The 19,456-nt window shown below is 38.1% G+C and overlaps 1 protein-coding gene across 2 annotated transcripts in view; it reads left to right on the forward strand.

Annotated features, from left to right (window-relative positions):
- The window catches only part of mtus2a (microtubule associated tumor suppressor candidate 2a), a 65,889-nt gene that overhangs the window by 36,226 nt on the left and 10,207 nt on the right, over positions 1-19,456 (forward strand). For both annotated transcript variants that reach the window (XM_056737198.1, XM_056737199.1), the window contains exons 3-5: positions 58-325; positions 5,207-5,401; positions 15,726-15,884. In XM_056737198.1, the coding sequence (XP_056593176.1) occupies positions 58-325; positions 5,207-5,401; positions 15,726-15,884 (622 nt within the window). The remainder of the gene's footprint in view (positions 1-57; positions 326-5,206; positions 5,402-15,725; positions 15,885-19,456) is intronic.

Consider the following 19,456-nt stretch of genomic DNA (forward strand, 5'->3'; position numbering starts at 1 on the left):
TAGAATGAGTTTATTTACTACTGCAACTGAGTTTGTGGTTGTTTTTTGACCAAATAGGTGAGCAGATCTCCGGTCCCGTTTGGGTCTACAATGTCTGGAGCCGAGGACACATTAGGACCCCCTGTGGGAGCACAAGACACAGGGAATCTTTATCGCTCTCCGCGGGGCCTAAGACCTCAGCTTGGCGTTGGTGCTGTTAACAGGACTCCCTCTGCAACCGCTAAAAACAGAATGGTCCTAACAGGTCACCCAAAGTCACCATTGGCCCTCAACCAACCAATGCAGGCTGTAACCCCGACCACTCAGATCCCTCAGGAACCTCAAGGTAAAACAAGAGATTAGTGTTTTACTTTTTCATAATAAACATTACAATCAAAATTACATTTTCAATTGTGGAATTGAAAGCTACCACCCAGGAGTAAGTTTAGAAGAAGATTGCAATGCAATTATGTAAATAGTTTTTGCTTGATAAAAACACTAAAGCTTCATCCTACGGGCAGTGGTGACTCTGGAATATTTTGAGATGATACATTTATATAGAGGCAAGAGAACGAAATATGCAAGTCCTCTCATCCCTGTCAGCCATGCATTTGTAATTGTTAAAGATAAACTCATCTCAGCCTCTAGTCAGCATAAAATACACATTACCTCCCACCGTTCGGTTGAAAATAAATAAAATTCACATTCATCTTTTGCCATGAGGGAGTTCTCTCTGAACTTAAAAATTCCCCAATGTTCCTCAAGCACACTATTCCCAACAACTTTGCCTGCCAAGGTGAAGATATTAATTATTTCATCTTAAATCCAATACCGGCACTGGTGTCATCTTTCGTGTTTTATCCAGAGGGCATCTGTCTATCTACATGCTGTTATCTCGCTGCAGAGCCCTGGCAGTCTCTATTAATATATGTGGATGCCGATTTCTTGCTGTTTGGGCCTGTTTGCAAATCTTCGAAGTGCAAAGCAATTAACGCTCAAGTCGTGCAAATATCTACGCCTGATTCTGCATAGTCACCCGTGGTATCTGAAGCTCAGACATAATTCAGTTTTCCGCTGGCGTAGGGATACTGATGCAGGTAAAAGAGGCACCTGGAGAAATATTTTATTGCTTAGAGGTTTAGCTCATGAGTCCTAATGGAGTATAAAATTACTTGTTATTAAGGTATAAACTTGGTCTCGCATGTCTCATGTAAAATTCCCTTTAAAGAAATAAGAATGTACAAAAATGAGCTGTTGACCTAATGATTCATGGTTAATTAAATAACACCTATGATTAAAATCTTAATGGGTGTTGTTTAATGCTTTGAGGTACAGTACACTTTCACTTTTTTATCTGTAGTTACAAAATACATACTTGTTTTTCATCTTTGCATGCGCCGGCTCTACCAACTTTAGGAGAATATGATCATAGATTAGATGAGTTATTAGTTTGCAGTTATTAAAGAGATTGTTAACCCAAAATTTTAAATTGTGTCATCATTTAGTCATGCTCAAGTTATTTCAAACCTGTATGACTTCTTTCTACCGCAGAACACAAAAGAATGTATTTTGAAGAATGTTGGTAACCAAACAATTCACTTCTATTGTATAGACACAAAACCAATGCAAGTCAATGGGTCCTCAGTTATTCGGTTACCAACTTTCTTCAAAATACATTCTTTTGTGTTCTGCGGTAGAAAGAAGTCATGTAAATGATGACACAATTTTCATTTTTTGCTGAACTATCCCTTTAAAATCAGTTTTTGTATCTATAGAGAGCTTGAGAGTACCATACTGTATGTATTTTCTGCTTCATTTGTTTGACAAACAATTTATTTGCATTTCCTTATTCATTAACGCTGTTAAGTGTTTATCTTCGCACCAGTGAGGCCTTGATAAAAGAGCTCTAGTAATGTATTCATGCATTTTAACACTCAGTACAAAATCAATGAATTCCTCTGTTCAATCCATAATTAAAAATTAGCATAAGAACACAACACACACACACACACACACACATTCTCTATCCTTATTTACTCACTCCCAAACCATTTAGAAGAAATGCTCCCTTTGGCTTTAAGTAAAAAAATCCTCATAAACCCTAAAAAAAAGATTTAACTTTTTAAATGGAATTATTATGATGGTGAGATGTTTTCAAGTTTATACTGGAACTTAATGTTTTTTTCTTGACCTCTTGTCCGTTAAGAGGAAACGGTGCAGAAGGAAAGGATTTATGGAGGAAAAAAACTCAGATTGGCATAACAGGATCGCATTCATCTTTAATGATCACGACCCTCATGCGGAGGAGATGCTGCCTGCAATTTCATTAAAGACCTTGATGGCCCACGCTTGGGGTGGGGGGAGTATAGATGGGAACACTGGAGCTGGGGCGCATTTGATTTGTGATGAATGGATGAGAGCGCGTGTGTGTGCGTTTGCTTAGTGTGTATGTGCGTGTTTTGGTTCATTTGTACTAGATGACTCTCTCAGGCGTTCTGCTGACAGTGCAGTCTAATAAATGTCTGCAAACGCGACAGGAAATGAGAAAGTGTGGATTGTCATTTGGTATGCACTACGCTTTGCTCCAATAACACCATCGTGGGGGACAGGGGGAGTCGGGGGGTGCTTTATCTCGAAGCGCAGGAGGGGATCATTCTTTCCACCTGCCCTAAATTATGAGCTCAGGCTTGGGGGAGTCTGGCAGTTCAAAGAAAACCTTGAAGTGGGTCCCTTAAGTCACCCAGTGACTGTGGTAGATCCATGTGTGTGTGTTTGCATATTAATGTTTGTTTTTACACTCTTTCTAAAGATGATACACTTGTTTTTCTTTTTATAGAATTTAAAATGATTTAAATGAGTGAGATCTGTTGGATATATAGTTGTTTTTTTTAATTTTAGATTTAGTTTTTTAAATGTTATTTTACTCAAAAATGTATATTCTTTTATCATTTACACACCATAGTTTCATTCCAAGACTTTCCTCTGCAGAACCCGCTAGAAGATATTTTGAAGAACGTGTTTAACCAAACAGCATTGACCCCTATTGACTTCCATTGTATGGACACAAAACCACTACGGCATTTCTCAAAATATCTTCTATTGTGTCAGGTTATGAATCGCATGAGGTTGAATAAATAAATACAAATTTGGGTAAGGTAACCACCTCCTGAACATTCTTTGGGAATTTTATGAGAAGCACCTTTCATGCAGCCACTTCATGTGTTTGTCAATGTCTGCTGGTACATCTTAAAATATTAATGATCATGTGATAATGGGCCACATCTTAGAACACTATGGGTATCTTTAATGTTTTGCTTCCTGGACTATTGTAAGTGTAACAGAAATGACTCTTGAGTGTCATTCATGTTCCTCATCTGCTGAAGAACATAAACCCTGTTAAACAATGGGCGCTGTCCAATCAGCACCACACATTTCACTCAGCCAGTCAAATGCCTTATTAGCCATATTATTGGCCATATAACCAATGACTTTATAATGGTATTTGAACACAAAAAAAAACTTTAAATGTATAAAATGTACTATCAAATCAAGTTGGATTTGTGTCAAAGAAAGCTGGCACAAACACACTTTTGAAAAATAGACATTTATTATTTAAAGCTCAAGTGTATTTAATTTAACGGCATCTAGCGGTGAGGTTGGGAATTGCATCCAACGGCTCACTCCATCCCTCCCTTATGAAGCATTACGGTAGTATCGTCATGTTTCCGCTCCTTTGCCGAAGGAGATAACATATTTATGAAACGTGTTTGTCTGTTTAGAGCTTCTGTAGAAACAACATGGTAAATTCCAAGCAAGGGGACCATGGTGTGAATATGTAAAAATAGCTCATTCTAAAGTAATACAACCACAACGCTTCACTATGGAAGGTTATATACACATCTGAAGACATAGTTATGTACTGTAAATTAAATTGCATTTCTGTCAATCGATCCTCAAAAAAAGTAGACATTGGACATTTAAAGTATAAGACAATAGGTGGATGCATACATACTTGGAAAAGCTCCATCCACTTGCCATGTAGGTTGGACGGATTGATAAATTATGTGTTGAAGTTTATATGAAAGATTTTTGACAACATATGGAGGCTTTATGAACCCAGCACATTTAGTAAGGAAACAGTGTTATTGTCTCCCAAGAAGGATGAGCGTGAGGGTTATCATGCTTGGTTCGGTGTGAATGAACTGGTATATGTGCTAATGAATGACTGGAAGTAGACAGCAGAAAACCTCTTTGTGATCTTCAACTCTCACTGAAGAGAAGCTGTAAAATACCAGTCTCTTTCTTCATTTCTCTCTTTATATCCTACTGTGAGTCTCATCTACAGACAGCACACCCACTCACTGTCCACAGTCCATTCACTCATTGTCTGATGCATATTACACACAAGATGGTAAGAGCTGGCTTAAGTAATCCAGTTGACGTACTGTATACTCAGTTCTCATGGTAACAAAAGTTGTGTTAACAAGGTTGCCAGGTTGGTGACAGTAGAACTTGAATACTTTTATCTATAAGTGAAGTAGAATATTCGCAAGAGACCCCCAGCCTTTGTTTTTAGTAACATCTCTGGTAGTACTAAAACATATTTAGTTTTGTGTTGAATAAACATTAAAAAATTAAAAAATCTAGGCTATGGCTTTTTAGTGCTTTACCATTGTTCGATTAATTTTTCATCTTTCTGTGATGACTTAGCATTGTGGTGCTATCTGTTTAAAAAATCCCTGCCACTTAAATGCCACATAAAAACAAATCAAACAGTGGTTGGGTTCATTTACATGTCACTCAGTTTTTTATGGGTAAGTGGGCGGTTCTTGACTAGAATAAGCTGCAGTAAGTCTGGCTGTGAAATGCACTGTACGTTTGGATAAAAGCATCTGCTAATGCATAAAATAGACCTTTTTTTGTTCCTTGTGTTGTCTTAATGAACTTACTACAACTATGTCCTTAATGATATTACTACTGTAGCCTACGTCCTAATCTCAAACTCTACAGTCCTGATCCTGTACCCTGCAGAACATTTCCCCATGCCTCATTATGTCACAGCGGTATACCAGGAATATATTATGCATAAGCTGACCCCCATGGTGTCATGTGCGTCATATCTAGTCTGAAGTAAAAATAAGGCAGCATGTTATTCAATGTCCTTACATCATTCTTCCTTATTTTTATTTACAAACCATGATTGATTTCTGTTGAAATTCATTTTCAGATCAAAAAAGAGCAGTGGCTGCAAAGTCTCTCTTGCCGAAACCAGCTCAATCTGGCCTTCGTCCTCCTGGTTACTCCCGCCTCCCGCCTGCTCGCCTTGCTGCATTTGGGTTCGTTCGGAGCTCCAGTGTCTCTTCCGTGTCCAGTAACCACTCGACGGACAGCACGCAGAGTGACCCATATCGACCCATCTCCCGTAAGTTACTGTAAAAATGTAAACATAGTGGATATACAGTATATCAGGTCCAAGACTAAACTGGCTGGACTGGGGAGAGCAATCAGATATTCTGGTTGTTCAACAATTTTCCAGTAATATAATCAGTAATGTAACCAAATACCAGATCATAACATATAATAAAAATAAGTATTTTTTTTAATTGTCAGCTGACATTTTTGAAGGGGCCCAGGGAAAATTTAGGGGGGCAGTGCCCCCCCTTAGCTCCCCCCTAGACAGAGCCCTGCAATATATATGTGTGTTTAACTGAGGTGGGGTTGTCCGTTTTATAAATTGTCATTGCATATTGTCCTTTCTAAAGCACTTGAGCTAAGTACATTGTTATGTTGTTCCTAATTTCTGGGAGATCCCTAAGGTTCAATTAACATATAAGCATAATGCTCCACTTTTTAGAGTTAATTGTAATCTTTCTTTCATCGTTTTTAAACTCCGCCTACATGCTTATCCCCCTTCATCAACGTATTTGTACCGGATACTCCTACAGACGCTAACATAGAATCATGAGACATATTACAGTAAGTGCTTAGGATAACTGCAGTTAAAAACACAATTAGGGCAATTATTAGTTTCTCCTATTATTATTATAAACTTTGCTTTAGGTCACAAAAGAAACTGTGTTTGATCCAAGCAGACTTCTTGCGTAAGCAGTATGAGTCAACACAATTAATCCTCAGTATGATCAGAGACTGCTCCGTTCTACTGAAGTAAACTCCAGTCTGCTTTGAGATTGGCTGTCTATGAAAACTGGCATCTGCGTGTGCCTGCATGCGTTTTTAATGTGACCTACATACTGTACATGATGTTGGCCGGGCTTCTCCCGGTAACAGTTGACGTTGCTGCAGATTCAAGCATCCAGAGTTTTATGCGTCACTGGATGAGTTATGTCATACCTTCTTTTATCCAAAGGAATCGCTTGGGAAGTGGAATCCCTTGGCAATCACAGTGGTGTGAAAATCAAGCAAAAAGACACACAAGAGTAATCGGTGTGACGTCTTTCGTGCATGCTTTGGTGTATACAGTGTCCCTCTTAAAGTATTTTGAACACTGTGGCCCAACAAAGATTTATATTAACACACTTAGAAGTAGAAAGCATCAAAATAACTTTTTTGCTTGTTAAACATGAATGACTCCTGCAGAGGCATCACGTTTGGCCCATTCTGAACAAACATGCAATTTGTGTGCCTTCTGTATTTAAATTCTATATCTCTATATAACATCTGTATAAAAGGCATTTTCGCACTGTTTAACATGTAAGTTACAGGTGAAAATGAATGTTTTTACTCTTTTCTGAAGTGTTGTCAGTTGTGGGCTCACTGCTGATCTGATTTGTTTTAACTGCATATTGACCGAGTGCATGGCTTGGCGCTGGAGGAAAAGGTGGCCCATCTCTATTGGCTGTCAATCTGACTGTGATCACATAAACCATTGTTATCATATAATAATGATCTAAATGTTTACACAACACTTCATAGTATTATGAAGAGCCCTCAAATAAACATAGGTATTTGTCAGACATATGTGTGCTGTACTTGTAATCTCATGTAATGACAGGCTGTGGCTTTAGGCTTGATATTGTATCAGTATGAAATATTGACCCAGGCTTTCCGTTGATACCAGTGTGATCCCGCCGGGCCAGCCGCCACTGACAGCTGATCGATTCCTCCGGTCTGACCGATGCAGGCGGGTCGTCTTGTAATTGGCTAAATCAGTTTGTATAGTGTGAATGATGGCTGCAAATTCAACTGGACTTATTAAGCTGTGATTAGTACTGGAGCTGCTTCAGATGTGTTAAGGAACCTCTTGAAGGAATGGTTCACCCCAAAATTTAAATTATTTTCTTGCAAAAATCAGATGTCTGAATCTTAGACTGAATCTTACATACAGCCGTGGAAAAAAATTACACCATTCCAAACTTTCCAGGGTGTCTAAAAAAGTATTAAAAGTTGATAAACAAACTTAGTGAAAATTAAGGCTCTCAACGGCATTTTCCAAGATATTAAATTCTGTATCATCTTTTAATATTTTTACAAAGAAGTCATATGCTAAAGTTTGCCTGAATTTAATCTATGCGTATAGGCGAATAGTTTGAGGTCCATTTACTCCCGGTTGTTTAACAACATCATTGACTAATGGGGAAATTCAAGTTTTTGTGTAAATTATTTGAGGATAAAGAGTTGGAACCATGGCTGAGGGCTGTCTCTGCGGAAAAAAAGGTGAGGCGTAATGCTCTGTGTGTTGGAAGGCGATTAGCGTAACCACGTTTCCCTTTCTATTAAACCCTGCATTGGGTTAGTCACTCAATGAACTCTCTTGTGCTTCTTTCCCACCCTTTTGAATTACGCTACATTAATAAAGATTAATCACAAACTAAGACTCTTTAGTTGTGCTATCTAACAATCAGTATATAGTTAATGTATGTTAAAGTGTCGCCAATGTAGCCGATTAAAACTCGGTGTGTGCGAAAAGTGCAGATGAGGTCTTAAAATGTATGGAAGGAGTCTTAAAAAATTCTTAAAAGTATTAAATTTAGATCCATAATTCCTGTATATTGCCTGTTTCCATTTATTCAGCATTTCTAGACAAAGTGTGGTCATTCTAGTCCAGTGAATGTTGAATTTCAACTAAATCAAACCTCAGGAGTGACAAAAAGTCAACCAACAGTAATGTGAAAGACTGACACAATGACAATCGAGGTTGTAACAGAAAAAAATATTTTGAACATTTTTTAGATACATGTACAAATATTATTGTGGTTTTGGTTAAAGGCGAATATGAACTTGTTGTCTTTGCAGAATTTGAGGTCGGAATTATACAGAGCATATTTTCTGTTATTTTGATCGGTTTCTCTTATGCAAATAGAAACAATATTTTATTTAAAATTTGTGAGAAATATTGTTCGTAGTTCACAGAATGAAACAAAAAATATAATTTTGCCTAAACAATACCTATGACTAAAAAATCATGAAAATTGAAAATAATTTTGAAACGTCCTCTTTTTTTGTGTGGCTGTATTTTAATATTTAGCGGACAACATGTATTGCTTAAGAACAATCGATCCTTTTACAAAACAATTCTCTATGTTCTATAATTCTCTCTCTTTTTCGATCGCTGCCCCTTCCATTTGTTTCTGTCTGTCATTTCTCTCAACTGGGTTTTAATAGTTAACAGCAGACTTGTTTTAGCTGCTGTTCATCGTTTGAAGCGGTCGGTGTCTGACTGTGAGGTTCAGAGCATCATCTGACCTTAACCAAGATCCAGGCAGAGCATCTCTGTATAGAGAGATCACAGACACGACCTCACACTCAAAGTCAGGGAGAAATAGATTGAAGCCAAGAGAAAACAATGGAATATTTGAGCATCTGTTGAAATATTACTTCTCACCCCTCTCAGGCTTTCAGATCATCACATGTTCTCTTTGCATCCATTTTTCCATCCGTCTGGATGTAATTCATCTTTAAAGATTGCTAACTGTCAGGTGCTTGGTGTGAGCTCCCATCTTGCATGCAGCATTGATGTATGTGATCTCACATGTCATCCTGTCTTGGGATTGTTCCAGAAACTCTTTTCATTTTTCTTTTCAGTCCCCATCTCAGTCTCTAGCAGTCCCGTTTCATTTTATGGTCGATAGTTGGTGTTCAGTGACAGTCCTCTTTTGAAAGTGATTCATCTTTGGGTCTCTGGGGTCTTTCAGATCTTCTCATTGAGTGAAATTATAGTCACTGAAATTAAAGTGGCAAGACTGTTTGAAGTTGCGCTGCTTTAAAGACAGCAAGAATGCTTTTCATCCTGCAGTGTGTTGTGACATGTTGTTTTGAATGAACTAGATTTTTCGCATGTTGAATGCTTTATAAAAGAATTTCAGATGTGACTTTTACAGCAACAGCAAAGTAAATCACATGCACAAGGTATATTACACAGGTTGTTTAATGAAATATTTGTACTTAACGTTTACTTTTAATTTTTTTAATATTTGTTCAGTAACACTTGACTTTGAAAAAAAGAAATCTGTTATTCTGTTAATGTTATTCTGTTTGTGATGCAAAAGTTGTTTTGAATAATTGAATATAGGAATGCATTATTGCATAAAGAAAAAAATTATTAGCACATAATAAAAGATGTAATCTTTTTATTGTTATAACTATATGAGGGAAACAAATATAATTCTTTGTAGAATTACTCCCACAAACATGTCTGTACTAAGTAACGCCATTTCTACACAGGACGCGACCGGCGCTACACGACAAAAGGCATTAGAAAGGCATTAGAACCCATTATAATATAATTAAAAATCCCCACTGGATGCGGCCGGGTGCGACGCGACAAACCCATTAAGAACAACTCGCCTATCGCGTAGCATAGACACGGTCCAAAATGCATTTACATGACAACAGCATACTAAAAACAGAAAAGTAGGTTTTTTAAACGTTTCACAGTACAGATGAGAATGTTGTGAAAATAATCCGCAAAAATGACAGAAAACACTGTCTAATTCTGCATTGTTTATGCCAGGGCTGTAGGCGGTGATGTTACTTTGTAAGACAACACAATACAGATGTGAATTATGTCACGTTTTCACAAATTCCCCTTTTAATTTTTTGTGAGACAACAGCGATTTCATTTCCAAAAATTTGTTTTGTAAAACCGATTTGTAAAGTTTGCGTTCATACCAACATAATTATGTCGGCATATAAATGAACAACTTAAACGTTGTGAATACAGAGTTTTAAGTTAAAAGCGGTTGACTGTAAACAACCCCTAAGACACAAATTAGACACTGACCTTCAGTTAAGGTAAACCTGCTTCAATTGATTTTAGGGTTTATGTGTCTGTCTTTGTGTTCCTAAGTGTATCTAAAGGTCATTGTGTCATTCCGTAAAGATATTGATTCTCTCTTAACCCATTCTTTTGATCTGTTTACTTTGAAACTGCTCAAACAGTCATTGGGGAGTGGATGGGGCCATGGACTGTCCCTAACAATATTTCAGCCTGTTTGGCTTTGAGATATTTGAGAAGAATAGTTGTTTTCTGGCGGAAAGAGTATTGCACACTAACATAGTCCAGACTATGTGGTATACAACTTATCATTGACTGAAAGAGGTTTGACATTATTTTCTGCGTTTACATAGAAAACGGATGAGGGAGTAATTATATTGCACAGTAATTATTCATTGAGTTTGAGGAGTTGTATGTATATTATATATTGCATGCAATAAGGGTCTAGTTTGATAAGGCATTGTATTACTTTGCAGTGCACCCTACCTAGTGCACATGTCATGAAGCAAAATATATGAGTGACAAGGAGAGGAAAAGAGACAGGAGATAGAATGTGAAGACGAAAATGAGATCTGTAGACATAACAAGGAATGGATGTGACAGGAGGAAGGTGTTCGAGAACTTGAGGAGTAGGGAGGGAGCACAGATGCCATTCGTGAGTCTGTCTCTGACTCATGCACACTGCTGAGAACAGATGGTTCCACACACAAACATGCCACAGCACACATCCTAACACTCACGGTACATTCTCACACACCACATACACAACCTCACACAAAGGTTTCTTGCTCTAGATTGCGTAAGACTCGGACTGAATGTCTTTTCCGCATTGCCCATAACTGGTTTCTTTAATATGTGTGCTTATGAATCCCTCTTCTCCCTCTATCTGTTGGCTGTCACAGTGGGCAGTCTATGCTCTGGGTTACTGCTGACTCACACACTCGCACTGAATCGCTGATCCAACAGCAGGAAATAATGCTAATGAACTTGTTTTAGCTATTTTTACCCATCATATGTATCTTTCTGCTATCTATCAAATGAAACTCACGCGCACTTTCGTTCTCACGGTATTAAAGGGATAGTCACCTAAAAAATAAATTCCTTTGCATTATTTCTTTACCGTTGTGTCACTTAAAATCCATTTCTTCTGTGATACACAAAATTAAAATTGTAAAGAATGTGCAAGTTGCTATTTTACACACAACCAAAATTGTTGCATCATGATGCCAAAGTGATCCTGTTTGTGACGCCAAAAATGATAGATCCAACTATGTATGTGACTGAAATGATTATCAGGCTGAAGCTTTCAAGCTCTAAAAACGACACATAATCACTGTTCTGATGTATGTGCCCTACATGTATATAAGTCATACATAATGTATAATTATTCATGACTCTAAATTATTTATATCACTTTGCAATGATTTTAAATGGCAGTATTACGTGTGAATGTATTTAAAGATTTTATTTCTTTTCTGTTATATGTGGCATTGCAGTAAGTTGTGTGAACCCTTTTTTCTTCTTGTATTGGTCTGATTTTCTCCGAGCATTTGAAGCATCAAAATATTTATCATTGCTTGCCTCACTGGTTTTTTTTTGTCTGCCTTGATTCTCACCTGAGTGAGCATTGAATCCCATCATCTTCTCTTTGATAACCTCAGAAGAACCTGCCGTGGCATTGTGTTGATAACCCTACATGAGTTAATCCCATCCTATCTGTTTGTCTGAAAGCTTTCAGAGGATTTTTCTGCAGATGAGCAATCAGACCTCCTGATTGACCTGGAGAGAGGCCAGGCTTTTCCTCCTCAAAATCCCAACCCTTCTCCGGTTCTCTGTTTCAGCTGGCTTCCGTTTCTCTGATCCCCCTTAAGCCTCCCGAGAGACGAGAGAGTGTGTGATCCTCCAACCTCTGCCAGACCAATTTAGCTCCACCAGCAATTCCAATACTGAAATTTATTCCAGAATATTACCCCACTTTCTGAGTTCAAAAATATTTTACAGTGTCTATCAGCATCAGCTTGATTACAAGTAATTTTGTTGAACAGGTGCTTCAAAAACTGCAAAACTACTTTATACTGTATTAATGTTTAAGCACACAACACAACAAATTAATTATATGATTGTATACAAGTCTACACTACTTTTTCTGAAGGGTTTTGTTTTACTAATACATATTTTAAAAAGTTGCCATGCACCCTAAACAATCACCATTTTTTTTAGACTACGACAACAAAAGGAAGTTTATACTGCTTAGGGCTGGGTACTATTAGCATTTATGGGCTCCAGTTTTGGCATGTGGCTGTGGTGCAAAAGTGAGGGGTTGATTTACATAATGTTTACCTCCGGATGTCCTTAGCGGCACCTCTGATGCTGTGTGCTTAATAATGCATTGCAAACCCCACCTCCTAATGGGTTACTACTGTGTTCAGTGGGTCTGCTTTCTGATTGCCTCTCTCTGTAACCTAATACAGTGGAATAACATCTGGCCCCATCACATTTTCCTCTGTCATTATCACATTTTATCTTTAATATGGGCGTTTTTTCCTCGTTGATATTTTGTACTTTTTATCCCCAAGCTTTCTACTTACTTGCACCATCCATTTTCGGTTTCTCCTTTTTTTTCTCTGGTGGTCTTGTCAGTGGCGATTTAATCACCTGTCCTTTCTTTTAACTGCCCCACAGTCTATACTTTCTTGCTGTTGTTGCAGAGGTTACGTCTGAGGTGTGGTGCATTCCTCTTCTGCTGTCCTCATGTTTGCTTTAATTATATTGCTTTTGTCCTGTCTGTTTAACAAAAGGCTGTATGAGAGATGCTGATTGTTTGGTTCCTGCCATCCAACCTGAATTTTCTCCATACTAGCATTTCATTAAATTAGTTGTGTATTGTTTTTATCATTCCCTTCTTGTGCATTGTACGATTTATAATTCAGATAGATCTGAATTGACGTTTTTCTTTAACTGGGTATTTGTCTTCATTATAATCAAAATGTCAGCAGCATTTGCAATTCAGCACATGTGACTTCATTCATATTTCCAAGACTGGATTGTGTGTGTGTGTAGTTTTCTCCTATCCTTTTAAGAAGATTACAGAATTCTTTTTTGTATGATCTTTTATGTTGTGTTTGCCAATGTTTATTGTACTCTCCTACAATTTTTTTACCAGCTAACCTAACACCTCATTCACAAGAGTTCTTATGATTAAAAGGAGATTAGGCATCAACTGCGGCAAAAACAGTAAAAGAATACAAATGCACCTGCCTGTGATAATGATGGGGCTTAGGATACTGAGGGACTACTACATCTGTGAATGAGAAAGTGTGAGAGAGCGAGAAAGAAGCTTAATCCCTGTATGAATCCAAGTGTAAATTTTATGTATGCTGTTGTTAATGCTGTGTAACTACAACGCGCAACCAGATATTGTGTCACTGAATGAAGAATTATCAGCTTTAGAGGCCCAAATGTCACACTGTAAGCCCTAAGTTGTTTGTACTTAAATGATAAAGTTATCGTGACTAAACAGTACTTAAAATCTTGGCTTCTCTACCCATAAATTAAAAAAACTTGTTAAACTACAAAAAATCTGTACACCGAAAAATCAAGTGCAATTGAAATTATCAGTTAAAAGGAACACCCAAGCCCTTGCACCTGAATATTTATGTTTGGTCAAAGAATAAGAACCAAACGGGTCATTTAGTTGTTAAAAGGGTAATTAAACTTTGTAAAGGTAACGCATTTTCATTAAATTATAGCTTGGTGTCGAAGTTTTGCTGAATTAAATTGAGGGGACGTGTTCCAACCAATTAAGTACAGTCAACATATCAGGGTATTTTGTGCATGTTGTTACTTTTAACTTTTAAAATTAAGTTACTTTTAAATAAACCTTTATTGGACATTATCTATTTCAGCGACTTTTAACAGTCAATATTTTAGGTGCAGAATGTGATCCAACCCACACAAGTATGCTCCCATGATTTGGGCGATTGTGGAAATCCAGAGCAGTGATGAAAGTGGGAAGAATCTTGAAAGATTGGGTCTGTGTGCAGCTAACCCAATTCCACACAATGCAGGCTGTTAACTGCTTCTCACAAAGATTTGGGGGAAAATCCACCAATGAGCAATGCAATTTATTTTCCACCCGCCAATCGAATGTGTCTCTCGTCTGTTCTGCACCTTACCATCTCCTGCTGTGAGCTGGAGGGCTGTGCTGCACTTCCTGCTGTTCCGAAGCTTCTTTTCTGCAGCCAAAACTTCGCCCCAGATCTTTTCCTTATCGGATCACCCTCACGCTGCCACGATGTAGTTTAACCGCAGGAAAGTCCTACCGCAGCTGAGGATGAGCGATCCCGTGTGCTTGTGTTTAATGGGCATAGATAGGCTGTATTATTTTATCCGAACAGTATCTTTCAGAATTGATAGCAGTTGTCGGCAGCTGTCTTTAAACCTCAGCCTCATCGGGGTCTCATCAGGTTACATGGCATGGGAGTAATAAAATATGGTATTTAAAAGCATTATGACAGTCCACTGTCAGCATTTCTGCATCTGCCTGCTGTTTGCTGTTCCTGGAATCCTTTCTCAGCACATCATAAATCAGGATGATAACACAGGATCAGAGCAGCGTTCTGTACAGGCTCTAGAGGATGGTGTTGCCTTACAGTTGGAAACTAAGCTAAAGAAGATAAGAAGTGCCTCATAAAGGGTCTGTTACACAAACGTATCTGTATGAATTGTAAGATCGCTATGCCTCGGCGAACATATGCTTTACCTTGAGGGTTTATATCAAGTAATTCACATTTTACTGCTGTGTTTGCTCTTATTGAGCTGGATTGCAGTTATTGATCAAGCCTGGGATGAAATGAGTGACAGGTCTGAGATCAGTTGTGGAGTAAATGAGCTGTTAAATTAACGTTATAGCAATACCTGATGAATGATGTGATCAGACAGAAGCAAAATAAGAGCAATATCATGATTAGGTACAGTCTGATGTAATGGCTGTAAGATTCACAATTTGCAGTGTCAAAGCAAAGAAATTAATACTATATAATATTTAAAGGTGCAATGTGTAGTTTTTTGGAGGATCTATTAACAGAAATGCAATATAATATACATAACAATTTCTTCAGAGGTGTATAAAGACCTTACATAATGAAGCGTTATGTTTTTCTCACCTTAGAATTATCTATTTCTATCTACATACATACACACCAGAGCGTGTTTCGTAAATACGTTATCTTCTCCGGTAAAGATGTAGTTACGTTTCTGCTTCTTTACCGCAGAAGATAACGTATTTACGAAACACGCTATGTTATGTGTCTGGTTATGGTTATGTGTCTGCCGCCATAGTGTTTTGAGTGACCTGTTCGTTGCAATTTGCAACCTCACTGCTAGATGTTGCTAAATTTCATACTGTGGACCCTCAAATGTTTAAATTTGAACCTGACATAAACTGTGAGCATTTCTGTTATGAGGCTTCAGTCATGATGTTAATCTCTTTGCGTATGGCTTTTGATTTCAGGTCCCAACAGTGTAAATGACGAAGCACCACCTCACCGTGTCATTACATCCCCACCTGCAGAAGGACCTAGAGCCCCCTTCCGCAGCCCCCCTCAACCCCCCAACACACCTGCACTCACACGCCGCTCCCTACTGCCCCCTCCACGCAGTTCACCTGTGGGTAAGTGGATCAAACCTCCACCGGCTTTACTCCACCTTCTGTATTTGTTTTTTGTGCTGTATGTACACTAGGATTAACTAATGTACATCCGAACAACTGACACACACTTTTAAAAGTAAATGGTAGACACGGCTACTTGCGTGGAGCAATCAAATGTAGTATCTTTTTAAACATATCTATGCTAGAAAGTATGTAATCATTACATTTACATTTAGTCATTTAGCAGATGCTTTTATCCAAAGTGACTTACAAAGAGTTCAGGGAGCAATAAGCGATATGTCATACAGGAGCAACAACACAATAGGTGCTAATACAAATTTTACTAAAAGCTTCCCGCTGAGAGAAAGAGAGAGTTTTTTTTTTATTTGTCTGTCAAGTATTCACAGAAGAGATGGGTTTTAAATAGTTTTTTCATGTTGCGAGAGATGTGGTTGACCGGACCGAGTTGTTCCACGAGGAAGAATGCTACATCAGGAAAGTACGTACTAGTATGCACAACTTCAGTTTCCTTGTGTTTAAAAGTCATGTTGGATTTTTTCCAGTCAGTCATTCAGATCATGGAAAGACTTTGCAGTGGTTCCAGTGCCAGAGCTGACCTGTCAAATGTCATTAGATCAAAATTCACCGCAATTCGACGAATGTCCTGCACTCACAGCACTAGCACAGAAAAACCATGAGCATGTTTGTCAGCCATAAATAAACAGCTCTTCCTCCCCTGTCGCTGGTCTGGTGTTATTAATCTCCACTCTCTGTGTGAATAATGGCACAGATCTGTACGGGGGGAGGTGTGATGCTGTAGACTATGTTTAGTCAAGACTGAAACGTCAAGTTTGTGTGGCCTACTTGCTGAAGGAAACTCATTCATCTTAACCATAGCACAAGTGTTGCTTCTATGTGCTGAATGTACTCACGCCCTAACATAATATACACACACAATTAACCCAATCATTAAGAAATAATCATCCAATTAAATTACATTTCAGTGAGTGATGAACAACTTTAGATGCGACCTCACTTTGTCTGTCCAATCAGAGCTCTTGGTGTTATTCTAATCATCTTCATGTCCTCTACTCTTCCTGTGTTATCAGTTCTGCGCAATTTTCAATGTCGCATTTGCTGATCCTTAAGCACATGTCTCAAAGCGTATAGCTGTCTGCCTGCTGCTTCCCTCTGTGTCATCCAAACAAAATCTCTAGTGCCCTGAAGGGGCAGATGGGCCGCCCGGGACTTCTGGCCCATCAAGGAGTCACAGGGACCAGAGAAAATCTCGTTCTCTTAGCATGTGTACGCACAAATGTGTGCGGGAAACCAGCGTACGAACGTTTCACTAACAAATCACGATTCACTAGTTCTTACTCTAAATTCACAAACAGGTTAAGAACAAATTCATGTGTGTACGCACGTGTTGTGAAATAGGAGTGAGGAGTTCAAATGTGCGTATAAATACTATGCAAAAAATCTATGCAATTATTGGTGAATGAGACCCATTGACTTAATAAAATAAAAGTGCTGCAAAATGTTCTTCACAACAATGCCATAGAAGAACCTTTTTTGCTTCCCCAGAGGACCATTTACTCAACAGTTTTTAAAGGGATAGTTCACCAAAAAATGAAAATTCTGTCATCATTTACTCATCATCATAGTTGTTCAGATCTCATCCCCCATTTACTGCCATAGTATTTATTTCCCCTACTATGGTAGTAAATGGGGGATGAGATCTGTTTGCTTACTGAAATTCTCCCAAATATCTGTTGTTGTGTTCAGCAGAATAAAGACATTTGTACAGGTTTATACAGTAAATGATGACAGATTTAAACAATTTGGGTGAACTTTCCCTTTAAAACAACCATTTCTTTCCGGAACAGTGTTTTTGTGTCTTGCAAAATGGTCTATAATCTAATCTAAGAATCTTTTTTCACTACAAAGAATCTTTTGAGAGACAGAATGGTTGTTCGGAGGTTGTTCTATGGCATTCTTTAGCACCTTTATGTTTTAAAGGTTTGTGTGAATTACATTAGCTTTATGTCGAACGTCACATGCATAAACCAGAAAACAGCACTCATTGCATCCTGTTCAGCTCATTTGAATAAGCTTTGTTACATAATGAGCTGTTTTACTCAAAATGCCGTCGAAGGATAAAATTGTGCCATAATTTAATATGCATGTGATGTCAAATCTGTCACAAATCAAATTAAAAAAGTCTTTGCTTTCATAAGTTAAAATATTACTGAATGTTTTGGCCTTTATAAACCGTTAAGTTTAAGTAAAACCTGCGTTATAATGATTTAAATGGTTTGGTGGGTAAATAACTGGTAAAGGACAGTCTATATACATGAAATGTGAAATAATCTTCGAATTAAAATGTTCTTTTTTTAAGGATTCAGTCTTTCAATTCAGTAATACAAGTTTAATTGCTTAAATTAAAAATTCCCATAAAGGATAAAAGTTGGGGTTACTACCAGTAACTGAGAAGTATCCTGTACATACAGCACATGCATTAGACCAGGATATTTTATAGTAAAAGAACTCAATACACCCTTGGGTAGCGTCTCAGCATGGGGGGCGGGTTGAAGTTAGGTCCAGGGGAGGGAGACCATTGGGATTCTAGAGGGGTGTCTACAGCTGTCTGCTGCATGTCGAAATGAGCTGGCAGTAATTAGGTGTCCTGGGACACTGATTGCAATGTAGTGTTTGTGTTTGGTGAAAGTAAGCCTAAAGCAACAACCCCCAATCCCCCTCCCCCCAAAAAACATGCGTACCCCTCTCTGCTGTGCAATGAGAGTTTTGAGCTCCAATCTCATCAGCACCTTCAGCCATTTTCCCATAATTCCATCGGTTAGTGTTACATTCATATGTGTTTTATGTGATTTCATTGGGCAAACCACACCATTAAATAGACTGTTTAAAATATGATGTTAAGTTTTATGAGTCATGTTTACAATGAATATGTTCATGTTGGTGGTTTGTTTATAGCTGGAGAGAGTTTTATAATCAGATGACTCATTTTTTGTCAGAAATTAGATGATCTGTTCTTACCATTGAAGTTAAGATACTTTTAGATACTTTCTGAAAGGCTTGTCTTAATCCTCTTGATGAATAAACATGCCCTCAATAAAAATTTCAAGACTGATTTTTTTGTGAAGAAAATGTAAATTATGCCTGCTCGTGGATACGTCTCTGCCACAATGATGTTGTGAGTGGTTGCCTTAGAGATACTTTTTCTGTGGAACACAAATGAAGATATTTTGAGGAATGTCTTTATTGGTTCATGTCAATTGTCATACTTAAGTCATACTTAACTTGACTGTTATAGTACAGTGTATACATTCCGTCTTTGATTTGTATTGAAAACTCCCCGTTAACCTTCCAATGTCCAGGGCATTGCTGACCCCAGATCTGTGTGATATGGATTTTGTAATACATACTGTATTCATGTGCTAGTGCACACATGGCTGCAGGCTCATAATGTCATATCAGCCAACCCGTGTGGCAATCGGACCCTGGCAGCTGCGCTATTTTGTGGTTGGCTTTCTCTTATTGGAATCGATCCACGGACCACTGACAGCGTATTT

The sequence above is a fragment of the Triplophysa dalaica genome, chromosome 22, assembly GCF_015846415.1.
Source record: "Triplophysa dalaica isolate WHDGS20190420 chromosome 22, ASM1584641v1, whole genome shotgun sequence".
In the NCBI taxonomy this organism is placed as follows: domain Eukaryota; kingdom Metazoa; phylum Chordata; class Actinopteri; order Cypriniformes; family Nemacheilidae; genus Triplophysa; species Triplophysa dalaica.